Source organism: Gobius niger, assembly GCF_951799975.1.
Source record: "Gobius niger genome assembly, chromosome: 16".
NCBI lineage: Eukaryota > Metazoa > Chordata > Actinopteri > Gobiiformes > Gobiidae > Gobius > Gobius niger.
Window position 1 is genome coordinate 8,262,291 of NC_136867.1, and position 25,107 is coordinate 8,287,397.

Below are 25,107 nucleotides of genomic sequence, written 5' to 3' on the forward strand. Positions count from 1 at the left end.
CGAAATAGGGATAATACTATGAGCATAAATGGCGGCCAAAAAATAGGAAAAATAGGGAGGAAAGGGCCAAAATGGGGACGAAAATTGAAAAAAAGAAAGCCGGTATTGTTTCACAGTACCCAGTCCCAATTAAAACACAGTTAAATGCATAAACATGTCAATTTAGCAGAATATGTGCCCCCAAACACAATGACCAAGGTACTCGATGACAAAAGCAGGCTGGTTTTAAGTCCAACTGCCCAGCTGGTGCAGCAAACAGCCAAATCGCCCTCTCCCACATTTGATTAAAAGAGCATTATGAGAGCAGAGGAGAAGATAAGGCTCAGCGTGTTGCAGCCTGAGTTTGAACACATGCACAGTGCAGAGTATATGTTAGCTCTACAGGCTCCCTGCACCACGCTGTGCTCACACTTCCCCCTGATACTGCCTCTAATTAATAACCCCAGTCACACCTTCTCTCATACAAATCCTACTTTATCATTTTTATAATTACCTTACAGGCTGGCTATACTGATTGAGATCGCAAAGATGACAACGAATTTCACTAATTATGTGCATATATTCAATGTGACCTTACCCCAAAGCAGGTAAGTCAAAGTGGTAGTGATGGATGCTTTGAGGAAATGTTGATTAAATGTGGAATGATCTTGGGTTATAGATTATTTTAGGTCTTCAAATTGATTGTAAACTATATTAGCATGCACGCCGCACCAATCAAGGCAACCCATAGTGATAATATAGTGAGCCTTGCAGATGTCAAGATGCTTCTGTGGTCAGGCTGCAATATTTGAACATTTTCATAAACCTCTTAACTCCCACCTGAACGGCCCCCCATTTTCTCCAGTTTGGCTTTACCCTAATCAAAAAGCTTCTTGGGAAAAACCACCAAAATAGCCACAAAAAATAAGAAGAAAGCAAGGACGAAAACGCAACAAAAATGTGACAAAAATTCAACCAAAGAGTGACAAAAATTCAACAACAAAAATGACAAAAATTCAACAAAAAGTGACAAAAATGTGACAAAAATTCAACAAAAAAAATGACAAAAATTCAACAAAAAGTGACAAAAAACTCAACCAAAAAGGGACAAAAATTCAACAAAAATGTCACAAAAACTCAACAAAAATGAAAAAAAAAAAAAAAAACATACAAAAGGTGACACAACACAGCAACAACGCGAGGAAAAGGATCAGTTTTGTGGGTCTTAGCTTTCAAATGAGGTGCTACACAGCCAAAAGAGGACAGAATGCATTTGGTTTAGGCGGGTGGTAAGAGGTTAAGCAATAAATACCCAAATACTATTTTTATGAATGATTAGAAGAAAAAAAAATTCTAGCCTATTTGGTGTAGCAGTGCCATGATGCGCACGTGGTCAGCAGGGATGCTAATTTCTCTCTAGCTAACTTTCATATTTACCTGCTGCTCGCGAAAAACAGTCGTCACTCCCAAGAAACAGCAGCATGTTGTACTTCTACAGGCGTAGCGCAATAAATGTCGTCAATATTCGACATTGTTGTAATAACCGCTAAACAAACATAGCATATGTCAATGCCCAGTCAGAGCAGGTCCATAATGACAGCACGTGTGTTTGTCTGTGTGTCACGTGACCAGGTGGTAAAATAAAAGGAGTTCTACAGCATAATAATGGCGAAAATAACCGACCACAGTTCGTATATTACCAAGAAGAGACATTTTATTCACAGATATCGTAACAGAAAACACAAGCTGCCTTATCATACATTTGTACAGAGGATTTGAAAATCCCTTAAAAAAAAACAAAAAAAAAACAAAGTTATTATAAAATATGAGTTTTGATATGAAAATGATTTTACATAGAAGCATTTCTTGGAAAAGGGTCTTGGTTTGGTAATAGTTCATTTATGAGCCTAGCCCCACCTCTTCTGAAAACTGAAGCTATTCTTACAAATCAGAATGGTAGAAATGTAAAAAATTATCGTAAAAAATGATTAAAAAACTTCATGCAGCATCTTCAGAGGGCCTGAGAAAGTACACCATTGTAATAAGAAAAAATAAAGAAAATATATAAACAAGAAATACAAGTTGTCATAGACACAAATCAAGCGCACCAACATTTGAACAAAGCCAGTTTGTTTTCTCTTCAAACAATCATTTTTGATCACCTATGCCAGGCGCATGATTCATTACACATTCTGGCAGCTACAAGGAGCTGATATGATGATTGACTTTGATAAACAACACCACAATCATTTGCTCATGGGGGGAAAAAACACAATCATTCTTGCCTTTTAAAAAGAAGTTGGGACAAAAGAAGCCCTGCTGATGCCCTTAAGTGAATACTGAGGTTTGTGTAAATGTATTGGAATGCATAGAGCTGAGGCTTGGTAGTGCTTGGACCTGTGTAGAAGGCAAACAGGCTGGGGCTAACTCTTGGTTTTACATAGAAGAGACAGCCACCAGTGCAAGCCTATTGAGTAGAAAAATGGCTCTCTGATGAAGCCCGCCATTAACCATTCATCATGTAGGAAGGTTAGTTGGTTAGCTGGTTGCATTACCGCATACTGAGGCACCATAATACAATGGCTGAATCAACAATAATCAATCAAAATCCGTCACAGTGGCCCTCCGATATGTTTTGGCTTAATATGTTGCTCATAGTAAAGATAACGTGGGCAAACACAGCCTATGCTTTCCATCCTCCAGCAGAACTGCGGCTCTGCCTGCCTGTATCCGCAGAGACACACTTGGATAAAGGCAACTGGAAAGAAAAAGAAAAACATTCACTCAAGCCGGCGAGTGTTCACGAGCCAGCTGGCACGGCATGAGTGACAAGAGCAACTGCAGTCCTTGGTGGAGTAACATAGTCCAGTGGAGAGCACAACCAGAGCTAACATAAGGCGCATAAGGCTGAATGAATATGAGTAAAATGCTGAGGTTTGAAAAAAAGGCAAGGTCTGGGAGCGCAATAACATTAGCTTATTGCTTTTCTATTTTTTCCTCTTTATTTTTTCCCTTAAAGGACATTTGTACACACCACATAATCATATAAATACACTGTACAATGCAATATAAAATATCTTATTTTAAAAGCAATATGTTCCAGGCTTGCTTAGGTAAACCTAAGTTAGCCACACCATTTATAAAATAATGACTCACAACAAAACAATAAAAAGGCACTCCAGGTGTTGTTCATTGACTCTTAAGTATGTGATGTGCTCGCGTTTCATTTCTCTGCCATTAAACATGTCACGGACAATGAGGCACTGTAGCTTTAGGTGGTTGAGACGTGCTCCCTCCCCTCATCGCCATCTACTTTACTCCATTGTCTTCTCAAACTGGCTGCTACATAAGATCATCCTTCTGTCTCTTCACTTCCGCGTTCCTAGTTTTGACTTGCTTTTGTCTTCACACTTCGATTTCGCGCAGTCCCTCCTGTGTGCCAGGCTGGGACATACTGATGTCAAAGCAGGTCACCATCATGACGTGGGACTTGCATAAGTTGACGCAAAACTCCAGCTCTTCTGTGGCTTGTGCCAAGGCCTCCAAGTACTCGGGAGAGTCTTTGTCCAGACTTTGGTCCACCTCAACTGCAGGTAAAAAAAAAAGCAGACCTTTGTCAGTTTGCATGGCACGCAAGCTGTAAAACTAATACAAATATCGAAGTTCACTCACACTCCCCCTTCCACTTGCTGGGATCCATCATCAGTCTGGCCTTGGTGTCTTCAAGCTCTTCCAATAAAGTTTCGTGCTTTACCCTCAGTTCTCTCACTTGCTGTTGTCTTCTTTCCAACAACTTCAGCTTGCTATTAAAATACATGAGGCCCTGGCAAAACACAAACAACATTAATAATTTGACATATTTTGAGTTCAAATGAGAACAAGACGCCTAGCTTGCAAGCTTTTATTGAAAATCCATTCTTCATTTAACATACCTTGTCAACATCCTGGAATGGCTGCTATTGGCAGAATTTATATAAAAGAAGAAAGAAGAAAGAGCAAAGTTAGCACAATGAATAAAACGTACTTTCATGCAAGGCAGTGTTCGACATAGCAACACAACTCATGCAAAAGAAATGAATTCATTGCTGACAAGCAATGCTAATAAACATAACAAAAACAAAAAAATCAACCTTCCATTGACCTGATTTAATATCTCTTAACAAATCCCAGACTGGTTCTAGCAGGAGGAGGGAGCACTTAATGACCTCCACAAGATAAGTCCATTCTAAAAAGGCTAGCAGTGATGACTTCAGCAAGGAGAGCCTAGCGTGGGTGTTTTCATCACACATTCCCTGACCAAGCTTCTACATGCTATATCTTATTATAAAGCTATATCCCTTTTTTTTCAGCATTAGTGCCATGGTCAGCATTGATTGAACGCATTGGTCATCTTCAAACCAATTAGCCCGGGACAGCAATTGCCTAGTGAACTTTTGACATGCCTTAAGAGCCCTGTCAAAATACCAAGCTGTGGGAATCAGTCCCCAGACGTTTTTAAGGCTGGGATCCGCCGCTAAGCTAAGTGAAGGTCACGCGGCCGAGACACATTTATCCTGTCATGCTCTTTAAAAAGTAACTGGGAAGACATGGGCTAAGACATTCCCACCACACAGACCGACGTGGCACTTCTCCAGCACGTAGGAGATCAATGTCATACATGGAAAATGTTGCTGAGGCTAAGCGAGGGGGGATTTACGCGGGCAAAATTAAGACTTGACACTGTCTGTAAACAAGTTGCGCGCGGAGAAGTGCTGCGCTACACAAGTTCCCAGTGACCCCGGGCTCACCTCGACCGGCTCCTCCTGCCGCCACCTCTGAAGCCGCTCCACGTCGTCAATCTCGTACACTTTAATCTCAAAAGGTTCCTTCAGAGCTCCAGACATGGGGGGTAGGTCCACCCACTGGCCTGCGGTGCCCACCTTCTTCCCCAGGGATGTGGTGTCTGGCATGGGAGCTGGGATAAGCCGCCTCCTCTGAAAGCCTATAAAAATGCAGACACTTGTTACTGCGATGACATACAATGGCCGTATTCGCTGTTATCTCTTACGAGTCAGACTCCTAAGTTGTAAAGCGATGCAAGGCTTTACATGGGCCGGTTGAGGTGCGGTGATTGAATATTTATGAGGATGCTATTTCGCGATACACAGCCTGAATGTATTCAAAAGGTTGCTGTAATGCAAACGGCGACATGCACAAGGCTACAAAACGCAAAGCAGGTCACCACAGCTCATGTTCGATTCATCTTGTTTGATCATCATACAATTTCAAGTGATATTCTTTGAATGATTCATTATCTTTTCCCCTATACTGTGCCATGTATATGAATAATGTATGCAGCTGATTCAGGAAGAGAGGAGATCTATTGGAATAGCAATTTGTGAGTGTAATAAGAATGGATCCATAAAGTTTGAGTGCCAAGGCGGAGGCATAGACTTTTTATTACTACTTTGCAGTGAACAAATGATTTTCCTGCATATATACATCCTGGATGTTATATCACCTAATCCCATACACTCACCATTTGTCCTCTTCTTTGGATACTTGGAGTTCCTCATCCGACCTGAAGAGGACATGCCACTCTCGCTCATGGAGTCATGTGCAGAGGAGGCGCTGCCTGTGGCCTCGCTGTCTCGGATCATACTCTCGTAGCCACTGCTGCCTCCGCTGTGATAAAAGAGAGCTGTTCGGCCCATGGCGGGAGGCAGCTCTCCACTCAACACACTGCTGTTGTCACTGCCGTGGCCGCTGCTGTAGCGCTGAGGCCTGCGGGGCGCTGTGATTTTACTGTATGGTGATGGCAGCATGGGCAAGGGGGCTTGGTCTTCATTTACATTCACTCCACTGTCGTTGCCACTGTCAGAGTCCCCTGAACCTCTTGTGTGCTTGACCGACATGTTGCCTGTGGACAGTTCACTCACTCGACTGTTGGCTGCCCTCATGGCCTGCTTGGTGCCCATGATGGTTCCTCTGCCAGGCTTACTGTTCACAGCTGCAGAGGTGCGAGGAGCTGCTGTCCTTCCTGATGGTGGCAGATTGGCATTGGTGTTCTTCACCACAGGAGCAGCTAAAGATTTGGTAGAGGAGCTCAGGCCTTTTGAGTTGTTTGCGGACAGTGAGCGTGCCTTGCTGTTACTACTAACTTGCCCTAACGTTTTAGTATTTGCAGATGCTTTAATCTGGCCACTCTTGTTAATACTTCCCCCACTAGGAGATGATGGGCAGGTAGCAATTGGTGAACTTGATGAATTTGGAATGCCAAGCCTTTGATAGGTTTTACTTGACTTGCTGCTGCCACCCGTCAAACTGGCACCACTGTTTTCCCTACTGAGGGTAGATCTAGACCCTGATAGAGAGCCACCTTCAAACCTCTCCAGGGATGCCTGGCTTCCATAATGCAGCCCACTTTCCCCTCTGTGTCCACGGCCTTTCAGACTGGAGCTGACTTTGGTTGCAGTGAGGTCAGACTTGGAGCTTTTGAAGCCAGAGTCCACTTTGTCAAGCCCCTCCACAGACACTGCTGCCCTGGGTCCAGAGCCTCTGCCTGCATCCCCATACACTGACCGTAAGGCACTTTGGGGCAGCAGGCTCTTGGCCTTGTGGTCTAAACTGGACTTTCTGACTGGAGGGGGTGGAGGGGACGTACAGCCAGGTTTGGGTATGTTGCTTGCTTTCTGAGAGTTAGCCTTGCTGCTTTTGCCTAGAGAGGAAAATTTAAGGCTTGTGGTCGATGCAATAACGTTTTGTGATGTCTTATGTTCTGTAGAAGAGTGGATAACAGGCACTGTACCCAGAGTGGTAGCACCTCTCCTCAGCTGAGGCATCCTGCTGGGGGGATTCTTACTGGTGGACTTCTCGCAACCATCAACCACCCTCTGAGATGAGGTAGACCCTGGGACTTTGGGTGGCCGAGGTACACTGTTGCTGTTGTTGGATATTCTACTGCAGGGGATGCCACTGGGTGGGTTTCTGACAAACTTGCTGGTGTTACTGGGGGCAGGGGGTTCAGGGTGGTGGTCTCCACGCTGCCAGGGGTCATCTTGTTTACCCTCCTGTCTCTGTGTATCTTTACTTATGCTGCTACTATGAGAGATGGATGAGGTAGGTTTGGCCTTCCTAGGAAGACTGGACTGGACAGTGGCTTGTGGAAGCTGGGAGGAGCTGAGCGAGTGAGCTTTAGTTATTTTAGACGGGTATCTGAGGGAGCTTTTTGTTGATTCTGGAGATGATGGGAACTTAGTCAAAGAGAGCTTGCTCGAAGCTCCACTGTCACTGTCCAGCTCTGAGAAACTGAAGCCACTGTCATTTAGAGAGTTCTTTGTGTCTCTAGAAGAGCTCATACCAGGACACATGTCAAGTGAGTCAAAGTAAAAGCCCCCCTCCGCTCCCACAGGTTTGGCTTGTGGGAAAAAGACATCAGAAGAATAGGCTCCCTCACTCTCCACAGTGCTCACACTGACCTCGCTGAGCCAGGAGCTGACAGAAGAGCCCCTGCTCTCAGCACACTCAGCTCCCTCCTGCATGGGCGTAACCACAGCTATGTTCACTTCAGACACGCCCATCCCTGAAGTGTAGGCATCAAACTCATCGTTGATACTGCTGATGATGCTGACTGGTCTGGAGCCAGAGGCCATGGCCTGAAGGGAACAGTCACTGTTAAAGCTGATAATACTTGTGGGGCGGCCCTGCTCTACTATGCTGCCTATGGACAGCTCCTCCACCACAGTAAACACCAGCTCATCCTCCCCATTCAGCTCCACAGGCTGCTGCAGGGTCACAGTAGCTCTAAGTATGTCTCTATCCAGGCACCTCTCTCTCAGTGTGGACCGAACCTGACAGACTTCTACAGGAGCGCGGACCAGAGGAGATGGTGCACACAGGTCCCGCCTTTTTACAGCCTGGTGGCTCATGCCCACAGGAGGCATTCTGGTGCCTGACCTTTCCTCACTCTCTACAGGAGGCGGGGCTGGCTTTGGCAAAGCTTTCTTATTAAAGAAGACTTTCTCTCTCACTACAGGCTCTGCTGAAGCAGGGGTTGCCACAGTGTTTGTGCTAACTCTACACTCTGTACTCAAAGACTTCTCACCATCTGCACTGGTTCTGTTGACATTGGGAACATTCTCTGGTCTCATGCTGGTGTCCACTTTAGATTTAGAACTAGGACTGCTAGACGGTGGCGTTGCAATAGATTTAGGAGATTGTTTCGGTGAAACGGCATCTTGTGTATTTGAAATATTCACAACAGTCTTTGGCGAGACAGAGCCTTGGCTCTCTTTAGGTGTGTCCATTTTGGGGCTAGCCTGGGTCCGTTTAGCTTCTCCTACAAACGCATTAGGTTCTTCACTGCCATCTATACAGTCCAATCTCTCCTGCAGCTCAGCAAATGTGTTGCATTTGAAGAAGTGGTCCCTGTCCATACAGCCCTCTTTCGCAGACCTCTTCCTGTTCAGGGAGGGGATGATTGGTACAAAGGCAGGAGGGCCTTCATTGTCGCTGAGCTCTCTGTCTGAGATAGCAGCTCCTCCTGGGCCCACATAGATGACTGTGTCACATGACTGCTCACTGCTGGAGGAGTACTCTGGGTCACTCATTAGACAGGGCAGGTCTGGGTCCAGGGCTACAGTCCGAGGGTGGAAGGGCCTAAGGTGCGGCGGTCTCCGGATCCTCCCCTCCTCACAGGAGCTCTCTCCGCCAGACGAACTGGACGCATACTGCAAAGCGAAAGCATCCAGGTCAACTCAACTTTGAAAATTGCATCATTAAAGAATGACATCAATGGGAGGCAAGTACATATAAAATGAATCACTGTAGAAATATTCAGCGAGATTCAATTTCCATTCAATATTTATGTAAAGGTGAAAAGTGCAAGCCAATAGTGTCAAGGAAACAGATGCCTGTATTGTAAATTACAGCATATTGGCTGCATTATAATCGTGCCTATGACCAATACCAAATAAATACATGCTGTCATTGCCTCTAATTACTGCAGCATACATTTCCCTAATCCATGAGAATGCATTACGCTCCTTCTCAGGCTGAGCTATTGATTGCGCGATAATGTGCCGAGGAGCTGAAAAGGGAAAGGCACTGCACCACTAATCTTTAATTTGTAGCGGCATTAGTTGAGTAAAGAAAAAACTACAAGACATCCTGGGACGACCGTGTGTGCGCAAAATAAGATCAATGATGCACATGCAAATTAGGAATGTTGATTACTCCTGGAACCACACTTCATGTAACACTTATTATGAAAGAAATAGATGGGAACATTCTGTCGCTACAATTAACATGATGCACAGTTATCGCCATGGCTTTCAGTGGGAGTCTCTAAATGATTTTGTTTGTTTCAGCGAGACAAGCAAACATTGCATATGTTAGCATGAATTAGTCATTTCCGCGTACCTTGGATTTCTTCTTCCTCATGCGGTGGATGCGAGACGCCAGCTGGATGGTGTTGAGCGACTCGGCGTAGTGGCTGGGCGAATCGGAGATGTGGGCGATCATGGTGGTTCTGCAGTTGATGTTGCCCAGGGACTCCCTCAGCAGCATGGTGAGCTTGCTGTCCCTAGAAGGCGATAAAATGAATAATTGTGACACTGTTTGACCCGTCCTTCGTAAATATTTATTTACTTCTTCAGCTTTACACTGCCTTTTCGAAATCACCTTATGCAACAGCGGTGAAAGTCGACCGAGCAAACAAAGAATTAGTCATAGCGTAAACATGTCGGCTGATGACACATGCCGTGGCTTGCTTGAAACAAGAAGATTCAATTCAATGGGATTTTCTTTTTTTTTCTTTTTTTACCTGTAAGGCACATGCTTCGCCCCGTTGGCCAAAGCCATGATGACGTTGCCCAGCGCGTTCAGGGAGAGACACAGGCCTCCCCCGCCGTCTCTGCTTTTGCTCAGCACCTTCTCACAGCTGCCCAGGTCGATGAGGTGCAGCCTGCTCCGTCCTCCCGACACTGTGCCCACAAAAGAAAAAAAAACAAGGAAAGGGGAGAATAAGTAACAGGCACTCCCTCCAGTACAGTCAGCTCCTCATGACAGGGGTGGCACCGCTACACTGCTGCAACTTAGGCGGGTGACTGTCGGAGCCGTCCAATTTGCTTTTTACGAGCAGATTCCCACACTGAAGTGGCAAAGTCAAAACAAAAAAAATATTTCTCATGGCGACAAGAGGGCGATGTTATTGTGTGTTTTTATGGTCGCGGATGACACAACACGCCAAAAAAGTCAGGGAGCACTATGGGGCTTTCCAGTATAACACAAAATGAGGAAAACAGGGCAGCATACTTAAACAGGAATGCTGTCTTTTGCCTGGAACGACATGCACCGTGCACCATCATATTGTTGTTTTTAAGACATTAAGTTAAGAAAGCTACTAGCAAGTACACATAGCAGTTTTAAAGGTCAAATAAAAGCATTTTGTGTTGTAGGTGGGGCTCGGATTATTAACCATAGTGCCCTTGTAATGATTTGTAATAGCCTCACTTTCATTCGTCAGCAATGTATGATGCACCGGCGGCTACATCAAAGTCCTAATTATTAGTTGCGAGAAATATCTTTATTGCGTCGCAAGAGCAAAAAGACATGTCGGGGTGATTTATAGTTTGGTGCACCACGCCTAACCTGCTGCATAGTTGTACCTGACTAACCCACGCCGTGCGGATGAGTCGTGAAAAGCAGGTGACGGCGCGCACCGAGTGACACTGGTGCGTTAATGGAAAAGAACGCACGTCTATTTTTGTAGAGGAATCTGTTGAATCACCTAATTACATATGGTAACAGGGAAGAACAATATTATCTCATGACATTATCTAGGTTTTATTGTCTGTGATTTCAATGGAAAAGAATGTAAAATGCATACCAGTTACTATAACCCGCTTACAGGAAAGAGTATAAGAACTTCTCCCCCACGCCCCAGTGACAAACACGCCCTCGCATCAAGAATGGATGGATGAAAGGTGTGAGTTTAGTGGTAAAAAGGTAATAAAAATGTAATATTGACCCTTACTTCCTCCTTTGCCACTCTTCTCCATGCGGTACTGGTAGATGTGCAGCGTGAACAGCATGTGCGAGTTTCGGCGGTCGTCCTCGTCAGCGTCTGGCCGGCTTGTGCTTCGGGCTGACACGGCGGCGTCCAGGAAGAAAGCGGCTTTCTCGGCAGTGGGGGCTCGTATCTCGCTCTGATTCTGCAGCTGCGGGCCAGAGAGAAATGTTGTCTTTCTTTATGTTTTTTTTTTTTGGATCACCCCTATGCTTCTAGAAAATCGTATTAGTATTAGCAACAGCCTTGAGTAACATTTTCGATTCCTCTCCCCGCCACATGTTAGGGTTAGCCGAGCCAGACCCGTGCACTCACATAGGCCTTTGAGAATGAGATGTGAAAGGCTACATGGCTGGAGGGGCATGGTTAGAGCGAGGGTAGCCGGTTAATTGGACAGCGCCGCACATTTCTCGGCCATTAGATTAGGTCTCGGGGGCTATTAAAACAGAAGATATGCACACACAGGGAGCCGGATTAGGAGAGGTAATGGAGGGGCAGGAGGCCGGGCCACTCGCCTCATTCTGGATGTCACTCATGATAGTTTTGATGGACAGGATCGACGGGTGAGGGAAATACAGGCAGGGCTGACTGTTTTGTTTTGAGAAGAGAGAGATTTTCATGGAAGCCTTTGTTGACCTTGTTTGACCCTCCCCAACAATGACGACAGTTGGACAATAACCCGTGCATTTGACAACTGAAAGTATTTTATCTGCACTCTTGCTTTTTACTGTAATAAATTCATTATCATATTGATGCTTCATGGATTGATTTGATCTGCTTTCTCGTAATTTAATGCAACTGTGAAGCACTTGTGTCTGAATTGTGCTCTACAAATAAAGCACATTTGTAGAGGCTACTTACAGGCTCCTCTGATTTATTTACATCCTGAAAGCTTGTATAATAATGATCCAACAGCTGTTTACTTACATGTACTGTTTAAAATGTATTTATTTCAGCGCGACATGGCTAACTCTCCATAGGAATAAAACACAGACAGGAAACAGTCGTTGCCCTCAGAAGTTAGCATCATGTTGCTAGTAACATTACATGCACAGAGCCAAAGAACATATTTACACTTAAGAGTTTGGGGTTCAGAGTTAAGAAAAGACAAGATTGTATTTTATATTTTTATGTCTCAAAGCAACTTGTACAGCTTTCCTGTTCAGTTCTTGTCAGTAGCGATCCTAGCCTAGATGCTATAGACGCTAAAGTCTTGCCCTCTCTTGTTTTGAGCCCAAGTTAATGATCTAAGTGACCTTACTGGGAAATGTATTTAGATGCTCTGAAACGTCTGGAGGCTGACCATTTAACTTTCGAATATGTTATGCAAGTTATTGTGTATACGTTAACTTACACATCTCCACTCATGAGAGTTCTGATGGTCAGATAAGAAAATACAAGTGAAAATATAAACAGGGGGACGTATTGTACTGTGAGGAGGATGAGAAGCTTCAGAGCAGTCTTTGAAATCCCCGTTGATTCTCAAAAACAACATCTGACGGCAACACCTGTGACTAGCTCGGAGCCCACGGCCCTCCCTCCATCCCCCAGTAATTCCTCTGTTGTGAAGGAGTGGGATAATAGATGCTGATGGAGGCTGGCAGTCGAGTCAATACCGAGGTAAGAAGAAAGCCATCGATAGCATGGGCGGCTTCGGTGGAAATACGAAGCCCGGATTTAGGAGGCAGGTATGAAGGAGAGGAGGGCTCCCGTGATATTTGAGCAAAGGAAGAGCGGGATCACGGACAGAGACAGGTCGATACAGGCGGGCTGATAGATCTGACTAAACACAAGACATGTTTGGAGTACCTGGGTGCCGCAGATGGGGTCCTCTTTCAGGTGGATGCCGGGAGATTGTCCGTCCTGGAGGCTGCCCGTGGACACCTCAGACAGCAGGTCCTTCAGCTCCTCCTCTTTGCCAAAAATCTCCACCGCCGACACCCGTACGGAGAAGCGCGTGCCCGTCTTCTCCTTGCGCTCGTTGATGAGTTTGAAGAGCCAGGAGATGGCGCAGGGCACGACGCCGAGGCTCTGGGTAGAGCTGTCCTTGCCGATCATGGTGTAGGTTTTGCCTGTAGATTGGAATAGAAATCAATATTTGGCCTTGTGCTCATTTATTGGCGTGAAAGTATGAAATGCAATGGCCCTATATTGACTTTTGAGCAAAAATAATAAGAGAAAGCTGTTGTGTCCCAAGCTGACCCCATTTTGGGAGAAAAAAAATACCTGGGCTTTCCAAAACATTATCTATCCAGAGTGAACAAGATAAAAAGGGGTCTTGCGGGTTCACTGTAACATCCAATCCTTCCTAAATTAAAAATGAACCTGGATCTGAGGAGCCGTTCCAGACTACTACTACTGTTTCAATGGAGGACCGCAGCCAGCATTAGTTTAAACAAGCCCTTCAGTCCAAAACGCTCTAGTCAGGCCAATTACTGGGATTTTAATTACAGTCTGGGCCCTGAAGCCTTGAAGCAGCGCTTTCCTCCCCCCCCTCTCCCCTCTCCCCTCCACCCTCCACCTCACATCTCTCCCCGTCTCCCATTCCTCGACTCACGCCAGTGCCCGGCTAAGCCATTTGTGAACATCAAGTGCAACTAACAAACGAGGATGTGAGTTTTCGGGGCGGCTAACAAAGGCTGGGGTCTAATCTCCCACCGGTGGAAGGGCTTTACCGAGCTTGACTTGGCCGAAGGAGAAGATGCAGCCGTCCGCGCCGTTCACCACCGACTGGATGACCTCCGCCACCGTCCCCGAGCACACCTCAGCCTGTGGGGGCACAAAAAGAGCATCATCACACAGCAGTAATTATAATTGTGGAGCTGAGTACATCCAAAATCTTTCAATTGATGCGTGTGTGTGTCTTCTATGAGATTAATGGAAGCAATTGAAAGCAGAAAATAGGGTTAGCAGACAAACATCTCTGCTAACTGAGCCGACAAACTCACAACACATGAATGAATATGTCCCACTGCTGATCTAACTGTGTGTTTATGCGCTTCCTGTGTATTTGCCGTTCATTTTTTGCAATCTGCTCCGCCATGGGTCCTCTGGGGGGGCACAGATTCGCCTTCCCATACATCACGCACAAACAAGGCCTGCGCGCCACAACAGCTTGCCGCGACAGTTAGCCACCAGCAGCGCGGTCCCAGTGGCGCAATCCAAGCAGCTTGGCCTCACTTGTGCAGCGGCGACGTTTCCGACGTGGAGCTATCAGCGGCTCGCTCACAAAAACGTTGCAGGTGGCATGATATAAGATCCCTGTGTATAGGCTCTGTCTGCTACTACCGCTTTTGTCCGGCGATGACAGTTCCCTCCGCTCCACTTGCTATTTAGAGTTTACAGCACCGCGGGGGAGAGGTGTCAAATGCTCACCCGGACTTTTCTCAATGAATGATGCTCTGAGTGACAAGAGCACATCTGACCATTCCATTAAAATGCTTGTTGTTTTTTTAAGCGGCGCAGAGAGCAAACTTGTCTGCACTCGGCCGCCGCGTAGTAAACACGTGTGTGACCCCTGCTTTAGATCTCCGCGGGTGTGCTTGAGGTTAGATATAGCGCTCCTATGAAAGGGGAGGTGAGATATAACTGGAGTGGATTCAAATCATTCCCCGGAGGGCTGAAAAGAGCCCAGCTGTTGGTAAGATTGTACCCTTGACCCAAGACGAGGCATTTTCCACACTAAGCCCCTCAGCCACACCCTGACAGCGTCAAGAAGTCCCCTTCCCCTTGAGAGTCCAACGCCTCCCATGTGTAGAGTAGGACAATGTGGACAAAATCACCTGAGTAAATGCAATTTTGATATCATCAATAGAAAAAGGAATTCACAAGTTTGTCAAGATATTTGGCAGAGAAACCTGAGACATTCACAGGACAGCGTAGAATAAGTAAGTGAACCCTTGTATTTAATAGCTAGCTGACCCTTCTTTGGGAGCGATGACAGTGTTTTCTGTAGTTTCAGATCAGACATGCACAATGATCAGGATGAATCTTGGACCATTCCTCTTTACGAAACTGTTGCAGTTCAGCGAGATTCCTGGGTTCACTTACTTTTTCCTTCTTGTCCTGTGAATGTTTACATGGCCAATAAAAATATGATAAAATGTAAATGTTTGGGTGGTATTGGTTTAAGCAGACACTGTTTTTACTCGTTCTTGTGATTTGTAAGACCAATTGAGGCAGAAAAGTGAGAAATTCCAAAGCGTTCACATACATTTTGCTCCCACTCTATCTGTGCTTACTTGCGAGGCGTCCTGGGTGAAAATTGCATCGAAGGCGAATATCTTTGGCACGGCGACGGTCGCGGATCGGCGGTGGCCCGAGCTGGAGTGCGGGCTGGATGCGGGGTCGTACAGGGTCACCTGCTTCTTTCTGCTGTCCACTTTCAAAAAGGACTGAGATTCGGAGCCAGAGCCGGAGTCTGGAGCCTCCAGGGACGGGCAGATACGCATCATCACTTTCACCTAATCCACACAAGAAGAAGGAAAAAGAAGAAAAAAAAAGAAGTCAGGCACCGGGGGAGGATTATGGAGAGAGATAATGAAACATGAGCAGAATCAGCAGACAGATATGCGGGTGCATCTGAAGGGAAAAACACTCTTTGCTTTGCACAGTTGACGTCGGCATTTAGTGCTGCAATACATTTGCTGTTTAGATGCTAGAGAGTGAAGAAGATCTTTAAGAATGTATGTATTTATTAATTAATTGCTTTACAAGTTTGACAAGCTTTTTTATTTGGGCATTAATGAATCACTCCGCCCTGATGGTAAGATACTTAGACAGATGCAGCTGCCCTGTGTCTCAATGAATGTAATGTGCCAAAGGCCTCTCAGAATATAGAATAAAGTGGCGTTCGATTCAAATGTATGCAGACATGACAAACATTAGGACACAATTATGACAGATGCAGCTGTTGTCAACCCATCATCTGCATTTAGGTGATATCAAGTCCTAGTTGGAAATTAGATAAGCATTAGCTGGTAAAAGTGACCTGTGAGCTAACTGCTAAATCAATTTCAGTTATGATTTTTCTTTTTCTGTCGGGTCAGACACACGTGTAGTGGTCACTATACATCATCTTAGAGAAACCACAGAAACTACATAAATGCCATGAACCGGACCTGTCATACCTCACCATACTTTAATATAGGGCCTGGCTTCACCATTCATTTGTACAGAGATAGAACGCTCAATTGAAAACCGGTCCAGGAAGCCGTTAATAGATATGCATTAGGGGCAGGCTCAGACCACCACCAATGATATAACCGCACTGTCTTGCCCAACAAGATGCATTGACCAAACTGACTCTTCCACCTGAGCCACAGCTGCCATTGATACAGCATTTCATCTTTATTGGGCTACTTTCTTCAGCGCGCCACAAAACCAGCACATTAACATGAATAGATTTGCCCGTCTATCTTCTCAATAAAACACTACGGACCTTTAGCCCTCGGTAATATCATCGGAAAACCAGAAACAGGACAGATTCGCATTGACATTACCCTCACGTCCACTGTGTCAAAGTTGATGGACACCAGAGGTTGCCATGGAAACGCCCAGGTCTGACATACAGACTGGCGGTGAACCGATCGGGTCAACTACACACTGCCTAATGGTGTCGGCACACGGCGGAAAGGTGCGCATTGAAAGTCATAGGAGGGAGTCTGTGGAAAAATGAGAGTGTGTGAAGCGCCATGCGGGAGGATTAACCTGCCACGACCAGCGGGGTTGTTTTTCTGAACCGAACAGGAACGCGGAGGAGCATATGGGCCGCACTTCTGCCATCCCACCTACTCGCTATGCCTTCTTCCACTGATCTTGGTAAACAACAAGTCAGTATTGAGACGTGACAACACTCCTTTTCAGTGTATGATGAGTTACACGACCCATTTATGGCTCATAGGAAAACCAACAATCATTTGAATCATTACTGTGCTTCCTTTATAATGAAAAGGAAGCACAGAAAATATATTACTGTATTTCAATTGTGTAAAACCTATATTTGGTCTATGTTGCACATTGTAAACATGTCAAGGAGCATTAAAGTGATAGCCTGTAAGTTTGCAAAGTGAGGAGAGATAGAGCAAAAATTGAAAGTAAGATCAAATTCATCCCCTCTTTAATCAGAAAGAAATTACTTTGCAAAATGAGGAGATCAGGAACATAATTTTAAAAAGTGAACGATCAAGCTCCTCCCCCTCCCTCCTGATTGGACTTAACAGGGTGGTTCACAGGAAAAGCTCGTCTCATTGGTCAACGCAGGAGGATGCTAGACTCTGATTAGTTGCTGAGAAGGAGGGACTTCACAAAAAATAACACATATAGTATATTATTAGTTACTTTACATCAAAATGCAAGACCAGATGGGCGATTTTTATAAAATGTGTAAAATATCTTCCAGACTTCCAGACTATCACTTTAATATTTGAGGGAATTTTGCTGAACAAATACAAGAACCCTAAACTACATGGTTGGCAGGTTTTAAAGACCTCATGGAGAGAGCATATATGACTAAACAACTGGGGTCTTTGTGCAAATTGCAACCATTTGTACAGCAATTTCTATGTAATCGCAATTCATCTCTCAGCCCTGTCTAACATCAAAGAAATGGCGCTGTTCGGTCCCATGATCAAGTTCCGCACATGTCTTGCCCTGTCATAGGTGTGGTCTTGCGCTCCTGTGTCAGCCATTGTGCGAATCCTATCTCTGCAAACTGTATATTGCAACGAGATACGGCATTTTTCGTCAAAGGCGCTGTGAAAAAAGTGGGGCAGTGAGTGACAGGAGACATAAACGGCTCTTCTTGATACGCTTAGCAGTCGTGGAGGTGCTTGTCAGCTCCCTGTAGTGAGCACTGTTACACCTATATCACTTTCTATACTCCTCTGTTTATGTGATAGGAAACTCAATGCGGCAAAACGTCAGAGTCTCTTGCAAATGCAGCTCTGATGGCTCGCAGGCGCTGAAACAAAAAGCTTAAAATATAGTTAACTCCCTTCCACATTCTGACAACCCTGGTACTCTCCCCTGTTCCACACATGCATAAACAATAGCTCTTCCCGTGGCTCGTGCATATAAATATTGCTATATATTCTCGGCTTCTCAAAACAATGCCACTGGAAATCCCTCTCTTTCGGTAAGTGGATTCCACAGGCCAAATGCGAGTCTTCGGTGCACCCCACAGAGGCCAGTTATAGTGACCGACATGTGCATATGTCAACCGAATTGCATTACATTTTAAACTGGGCTTACGCAGACGACCGCCGGGTGGGCCCGAGCAGACCGAGGGGCTAACTGACCAGCAGCGTGTTTTATTTATGTTGGCTGGCTGGGATCGGATAGTTGAAGGCCACAGAGGGTTGGCGGGAGTATTTTCGCACCTTGGCCTCTTGTGCTAATGGCCGATGATTTCCCCCCGTCCCGTGATCCTCTAGAATCCATTAGCGTGATCTGGCATTCCCCTATCCGAGCAAATGTGTGGACGGCTTGTTCTGCCGTGACCTACATAGAGTCGCAGTGATAGGTTGTAGCGTGCGAAGAAGGAAAAATGTAAATCCCAAAGGACATAGAGTACTGTACATGACGAGCCTATGGAAGATTCTTTTACATGTTTTATTGATTTTGGATTGTTTGTGGGATTCGTCAGTGTTGTTGTGATGGTAAACTAAGCCTTGTATTCTAAAAGTGATACAATGTGCATGCAAATCTATGCACATGAAGAATTGGAATACGTATATGTTTTGAGATGTTGTGTCAAAAATAGAATTAGAAGATGAAAAGTTTCCAGATGCATGTTTACGTTGGTATTGGGTTGCATGATATTGATGGATCTTAACCATTGTGTTGTTTTACTCGTGCCTTTCATATGTTTAGCAGCCCACGTGTCAGTGGAAGTAGGGCTGGGTACCATAAAAAAATTTATAACACCAGTACTTTAACCTTACTTGTTTTTTGATACCGATACCTGAATGATACTATTTCCGATACCTACTGTGTTGTAAAATATTAGTTTAGAAAGGTGCGTTTTGGCTTCTACAGGGTAAAGAATAAGGAAAAATTGGAGCTAAAATAAAAATTCCAAAAATGGGGACAATGAGGGAAAAAATATTTATTTGAACTGAAATAACTCACTTCCTTTAGTGCTGTCTCTGGACTAACAGCATCAAAACTTAAATCGTGTACCTGCTTTTGATTGTTTTATTTTTGCTATACCGGACCGGTAGTGCCTAAACTATTTTTCTCATACCAGACTGGCATCGTTAAACAGTACCCAGCTCTAAGTGGGAGGTTTACAAAACGCGGCAAACTCTCCTTGTGTCTGGATAGCAGCAGATGCTCTCTTCCTATCCAGGTGGGGTCTGATCTACTCATGAGACTCCCGCTTTCTGAATACAGGACGTGGGCTCAGACAAACAATGGCGGATAAAGCTCAAAGGAAGAGCCGCGTGTTTATACAGCTTTGTTTAATGACTGTCCGTAACTGCCAGTCTGGCTTTCATCATCGCGAGCTGTACCCGAGATGGAGTTGGACGTCGTGGTGTAAGCATAAGCATAGATTAGGTGAATTATAGTTTTGTTGTAGTCCAGCGTTCAAAGTGAAGAATGCTAATGCTAAAACAGACCAAATTCATGGCATTCCAGCGGGCTTATCCAACCAGATCTGCCTGGACTGGACTGGACCAGACGGCTCCTGCGCAGCCTATGGACCACTCTGTCTCCTCTCTGCATTCTTCTCTCTAAATGGGCGTTTGTGTTCGACTGTTTGTGTACAGTTTATCTCATACCTTTCCCATCCCCGGGTTGTCTTTGACTTTGGACACGGCGCGGAGCAGGCATGGCGGCGCGGGCGGGGGCAGAGCCTGGAGGATGCCGCTGAAGTTGGTGGGGTAGATGGATGGTTCCTGGGCTTGGAGCAGTGAGGGCTGGTGCTTCTTCCGCTTGGACGATAGATTCAGCTTCTGAGCTGCCCTGTAGGAGACACGAGGCGGGGGGTTAATGTGAGTATGGATTTTTACTGTAGGGACCACTAGACCTCGAGATCAAACCGAGTGAAAGGCAGTGATCGGTGCGGAACAGTTTCAAAATAGCGTGTTATTCAAACTGTGGAAACATTAGAATTTTAACAACAAATCACTCTAAATAAATCAATATTTACTCTTCAAATCAAGCGTTTAAACCAGACTCAACCACATGCTATTTTGGGCGCAGTGGATGATAGCGTTCCAATAAAAAATACGCCAAGCAGCCCATTTACAACATGTGTTTTCCGACATGAACGCAATTACAAGGAAAAATATGTCCCAACATCATAAGACGAGACCCTTCTTTAAAATGGCTTTTCCTCCAACACCTCCAGCAATAAATATCTGGCCTCCACTTCACTCAGAGCGGGCCAAACTGTCTCATAATTACATTTCTGCTGACAGATGCTCCAAGTCCAACACATAACTGATTACCGAGCAGGACACAGCGGCTGACAGGGATTAAATATGGGCTGTCATAACAGGAAGGCACACTTAAAATGTACGCGTTTGTCTTGATCAAACACAAAACAACTGTCACGCATGTCAGGCTGAGTGGCTAAAAAACACTGCCCGCCAGAATGATTTCCTTCACATCTCTCTGACTGAGGCCTTTATGCATGAAGACAGCTCAGATTGGGGTACGGGATGGTCAAGGTTGAGGGTTGGGATTCCCGGGCACAGTGACATGCCATCTGTCTGAGGTCTTGTGCTACCGTTGGGTTCACTTCAGGTACTTTGGCTGTCTTCCATTGTCCAAGGACGTGTGCTATAGGTGAACCGGGGAGTCCAAGAGTAAAGGAATGTGAGAGCGAACGACTTGGGAAGAAGTCAAAACACGAGGTATGAATAAAACTACCACTGGAACATGGCTACACTACAAAAACTACATATATACTTATTCTGAGTGGTTTTGACACATGTAGACTTTTCTAGTCAACATTACTATCGGACCAAGAACTTTGGTAGCTTGATGACATTTCCTGTTCTAAGGCAGCGGTGTCAAACATGAGATGATATAATCCGGCCCCTGCCCTGTAGAGCATAAATGCTATGTAAAAAAAAAAGTAAGTCTTTAGCCTATTCCTGTGTGGAGTTACTAGTTTTTAAAGAATAACCAGAATGCTCACTAGGGGGCAGCTTAAACAAAAAACAAAATAAGAAGGAAGTGTCCAGCAGAGGACACTCACATAATAAGAGATCAGGACATAAACAACACATTATATCCACATGGTAAATGGACAGTCTGCCCCAGGGCGGCTGTGGCTTCTATAACAGCTTACTACACTTTTAGAAACTTGTGACACAGGCTTGTAAAGTGCAATACAAGAGTAAGCCATTGCTAGTGATTAGGCCACAGTCAAGTTGGGGCTTTGGCCAAATCACAGCTCATTATTATTATTCATTTAATGGAAAAACGTTCTCTATAGTATTTTCCTGTTTACATTATATTATATGTGGCCCGCGACCCACCGTGGGAGCTGAATTTCGGCCCGCGACCCAAAATGAATAGACGCCTCTATTCTAAGGTAATCTTGCTTGAAATAAGAAAGGTAAAAGTGCCAAGTCCAATTTTCTTACCCCATTGGCAAAGATGCAAAGATATTGATCTGAAGTTGAGACAAAACGCGTTGAAACTTGTCAGGACTATCTCAGAACAAATGAAAAAATGAAATGTCCAATGTCCTGTTCTGCCTTGGACCCAAAGTGGCAAACAAAGGGTCCACTCAAAAATCCACAACCACTATGTTGAGAACGAACTGTTTCGCTCTCTTAGTACTGGTCTCTTGACTTATTGACAATTGCCCAAGGTGTCCCCAGCTTCAAGCCCAAACACGGACACCCAACACTTAAAGCAGTAGCGCTAAGGAATAAAGCATTGAATCGCCTGTCAGCTCCCAACTAGGCAGGCCCTATGTAGCAGCAGACAGGAATACCTCACTGCTACCATTATCAAATGTACCTGGACAAATTGCTGTCTGCACACTTCCTCTGCTCTGGCACCTAGCGGCTCTCCTCCTGTAACACTAGCTGACTTTTTGACAGCGCCCTAATTAAAATCCACTGTCCGGCTGCCCCTGCTGTCTCCGCCAGAGTCAGCTCTTTTGGGAGACACCGATTGGTCGCACGACCCACGGCCCCGCGACTGCTCGTCCTCACGCACTCCACTCCCTTTTGGCTGAACTCTCGCAAACCTCCCCGAAGACGGCAATATCTCAGTCTGGGTCTCTGTGCCTGCAGGGGTTGGGGGGGGGCGTAAGCAAAGCCGAGCAGACTTCCAGAGTGGTTCCAGGTAGATCAACTAACACTGCATCTCGGCTGGAAAATTCAAGGTCAGGAAGGAAAGCAATCTCTCAAAAGACTTTTTTCTCTCTCTCTCTCTCTCTCTCTCTCTCTCTCTCTCTCTCTCTCTCGCTTTCAGTTTGGCCAAGTCTGAATTCAAAAAGCAACACGGTGGAGACAAAGAGCCGCTTGTCAACATGAAAGAAAGACAGGGTGGCACCGCAATGGACGAAGAATTGAAGAGAGATTAAAAGATGGGAATTTGTGCCGAGCAAGGGGTTTATAAGGGGAGGGCAAAGGAAACAGAGCATGTAAAGGAGGGGAGGAGGGGGGGGGGGGGGGGGGGGGGGAGAGGAGAGAGGGTGTATGCAGAGCGGCGCAAATCCATGTGGGTCTTGGAGAGCTCCTGAAAGACCAGCTTGTGCTCATTAGCCGTTTCTAGGCTGGACAAGACTGCTGGAGATTCTGCTGGCAAATACAGCAGACACACACATACGCATACAAAAAAAAAAAACAGGAGTAGCAAAATTCTCATCTCCAGAGTCCTTTACTCGAGTGACGTGCCACCCTCCCCTTCGCCCCCCTGCAGCGACAGCCCGAGAGCGCAATCAGCGAACACACCGGCGGCTGATGGAATAATTATTGCAAACCAAGAAGGGCTCCAGTCCCCGGGGAGCTGCCTTATGTGTGTGTGAGAGCATGCGAGACAGGATCGTGTGACTGGGTAAAAAAAAAGATGAGAATGGGAGACATGAATGCGAGCTGGAAGAGAGATAGACGGACGTTTGGGGAGGGGGGGGGTAAAGTAGTGTGGTTGCACGTGGTTGTGGTATGCAGACCAGGGGAGGTAGTATCTGCAGCAACAAATGAATGAGATGGATGGAACCCCAGTCAGGGGGAGTCTCCTTGCAACCTATGAGAAGAGTCACAACATGCAGAGAGAGGTGGGTGTGGGATTGCAAAGCTGGCAACCTTGAAATCTCATTTGTGCCGGACAATGGTGCCATGCGAGAGAGAGAAGACGACTGTGGCGCTTTTGCATGAACACGTGTGCATGTACGGAAATGAATTGGCTCTGCGCACTCTACGAGGTCCACTCCCCACAACTTTCCAGCTTGGAGTTGCATGTCTAACAACAGCTCATCCACCTGTTCACCCAGAACCTCCACCACAACAAACTCCTCAAACAAATTCGCAATGAACGAGCATTTTCTTCAACCGCGCGATCCAAATTCATGCTTTCGGAATGCAATAAACACAATCTGCATGCACCTACAGAGGCAGTCCTACTTACAGCTCTTTCCAATCCATCCTCTAGTTTGTGCTCATAGTCAAAAAACAGACAGCTCAAGTTTGTGCTCTTCGTCCGCGCTGCCCCAGTTCTCCATTACTTATGCATTTGATCCGCCGGCGGGGTTAGGAGGAGCAGTAGTAGTTGTAGTAGTAGTGAGGGACGCAGCGAGGCGGGGCTGCACCCAAAAAAAGTCAGGGGCACGCGGGGCTTCGCCGGCTACAGCTCCGACCAGATGCATGGAGTTGACGCGGCCGTAGCGAGCAGGGGGAGTCGGCGAGGGGGTGCAGAAGTGGGTGCCATAGTGACTCTATAGGGGACCGCGCAGGTATACAGGTGAATGGCGAAGGGAGGGAGGGTGAGGAGGGTCCACGGGAGGCGAGGAGAAGCAGGTCAAGAGTGGTCCGGCGACAATGTCCATTCCATTCGCCAACTTCAGGAGAGCATATAGCAACAGCTGGCTTTCCAAGAACTTTACATCCAACGCGTTTCCCCCACGGGCTGCATGCGTCCCTCTATCTTCTCTCCTACTCTCTCTCTCTCTCTATCTCGGTTAATCCTCGGAGCGGCTGCCGGGGTCTTGTTTGGCCGGAGTTTTCCGCCGCAGGATCAGGGAGGAGAGAGGAGCGGCACGCCTGACTGCTCCGCGGATTTCCACGGGTGGCTGGGGAAACGGGGGAAGAAGAATTCTTGGTGCTTTGCGTTCCGCCTCTCGGTCTCTTCTCCCTGCCGCTACCAGAGAAAATCCTGGCAGCTGTCCTACCTTCCCTCTCTCTCTCTCTCTCTCTCTCTCTCTCTCTCTCCTTCCCTCACTCCCTGCTCTCTCTCTCTCTCTCCTCAGCCCAGCCCCTTTTCTCCCTGACTGCCAGACGAGGTGTCAGCGCGCTTCGATTGCTGGCTGCTCGCGGCGCAATTTCCCCTACTACTGTCTCTACACACCCCACCAGCAGCACGTCACATGAATACTTAATGCCTTACAGGAGACCCTCTCTTCTTTTCAGGGGTCCGGGACTTCAAACAGATTTGGTTAGTGGCATGCCTATAAGCACAGCGGTTTTGCTTTTCTTTTCTTTTTCTTTTTTTTGCTTCAATGGTGCAATTAGTTACGGGTGAATGAGTTATTAATCATGACGCGAGATAAGGAGGGTGGACTCGCAGAACAGATATCTATTTATTTTTTCAATAGACAATGAACACATGTTGGACAGCAGATTTATGAAGCCAGTCAGCGGTCAAGGGTAGAAAAAGGTGCACACTGGAAAGCGCGCTAGTGGGTGAGGGCAAAGGGTGAGAGTGCCATGAATTCCCCCGGCTTCCAATTTAGCCGTATGAGCCCTCTCTCTTTCTCCCTCTCTCTCTCTCTCTGCTTGCTTCGCTCTCTCGGAGTTTGAAAGGCTTGCTGTTTGAGTGCCTACTGCTCCGACTGCACAACACAGCGGCCAAAAGCGAGTGGGTGTGAGACTTTGCCGGATGAAAGTGCATTCGGC

At 46.1% G+C, this 25,107-nt stretch overlaps 1 protein-coding gene across 6 annotated transcripts in view; it reads right to left on the reverse strand.

Annotated features, from left to right (window-relative positions):
- Nucleotides 1–1,720: 1,720 nt before the first annotated feature.
- The window catches only part of kif26ab (kinesin family member 26Ab), an 82,756-nt gene continuing 59,369 nt past the window's right edge, over nt 1,721–25,107 (reverse strand). For 2 of the 6 annotated variants that reach the window (XM_079573724.1, XM_079573727.1), the window contains exons 5-16: nt 19,810–19,993; nt 15,268–15,489; nt 13,702–13,795; nt 12,836–13,098; nt 10,988–11,177; nt 9,782–9,941; nt 9,379–9,541; nt 5,498–8,687; nt 4,767–4,960; nt 3,912–3,935; nt 3,652–3,802; nt 1,722–3,566 (exon numbers count right to left, since the gene is read on the reverse strand). In XM_079573724.1, coding sequence (XP_079429850.1) covers nt 3,385–3,566; nt 3,652–3,802; nt 3,912–3,935; nt 4,767–4,960; nt 5,498–8,687; nt 9,379–9,541; nt 9,782–9,941; nt 10,988–11,177; nt 12,836–13,098; nt 13,702–13,795; nt 15,268–15,489; nt 19,810–19,993 — 5,017 coding nt within the window. In that variant the 3' untranslated portion in view covers nt 1,722–3,384. Of the gene's footprint in view, nt 3,567–3,651; nt 3,803–3,911; nt 3,936–4,766; nt 4,961–5,497; nt 8,688–9,378; nt 9,542–9,781; nt 9,942–10,987; nt 11,178–12,835; nt 13,099–13,701; nt 13,796–15,267; nt 15,490–19,809; nt 19,994–23,623; nt 24,413–25,107 lie in introns of those variants that run through there. The other 4 variants (XM_079573728.1, XM_079573729.1, XM_079573725.1 and 1 more) reach the window with 4 other exon arrangements.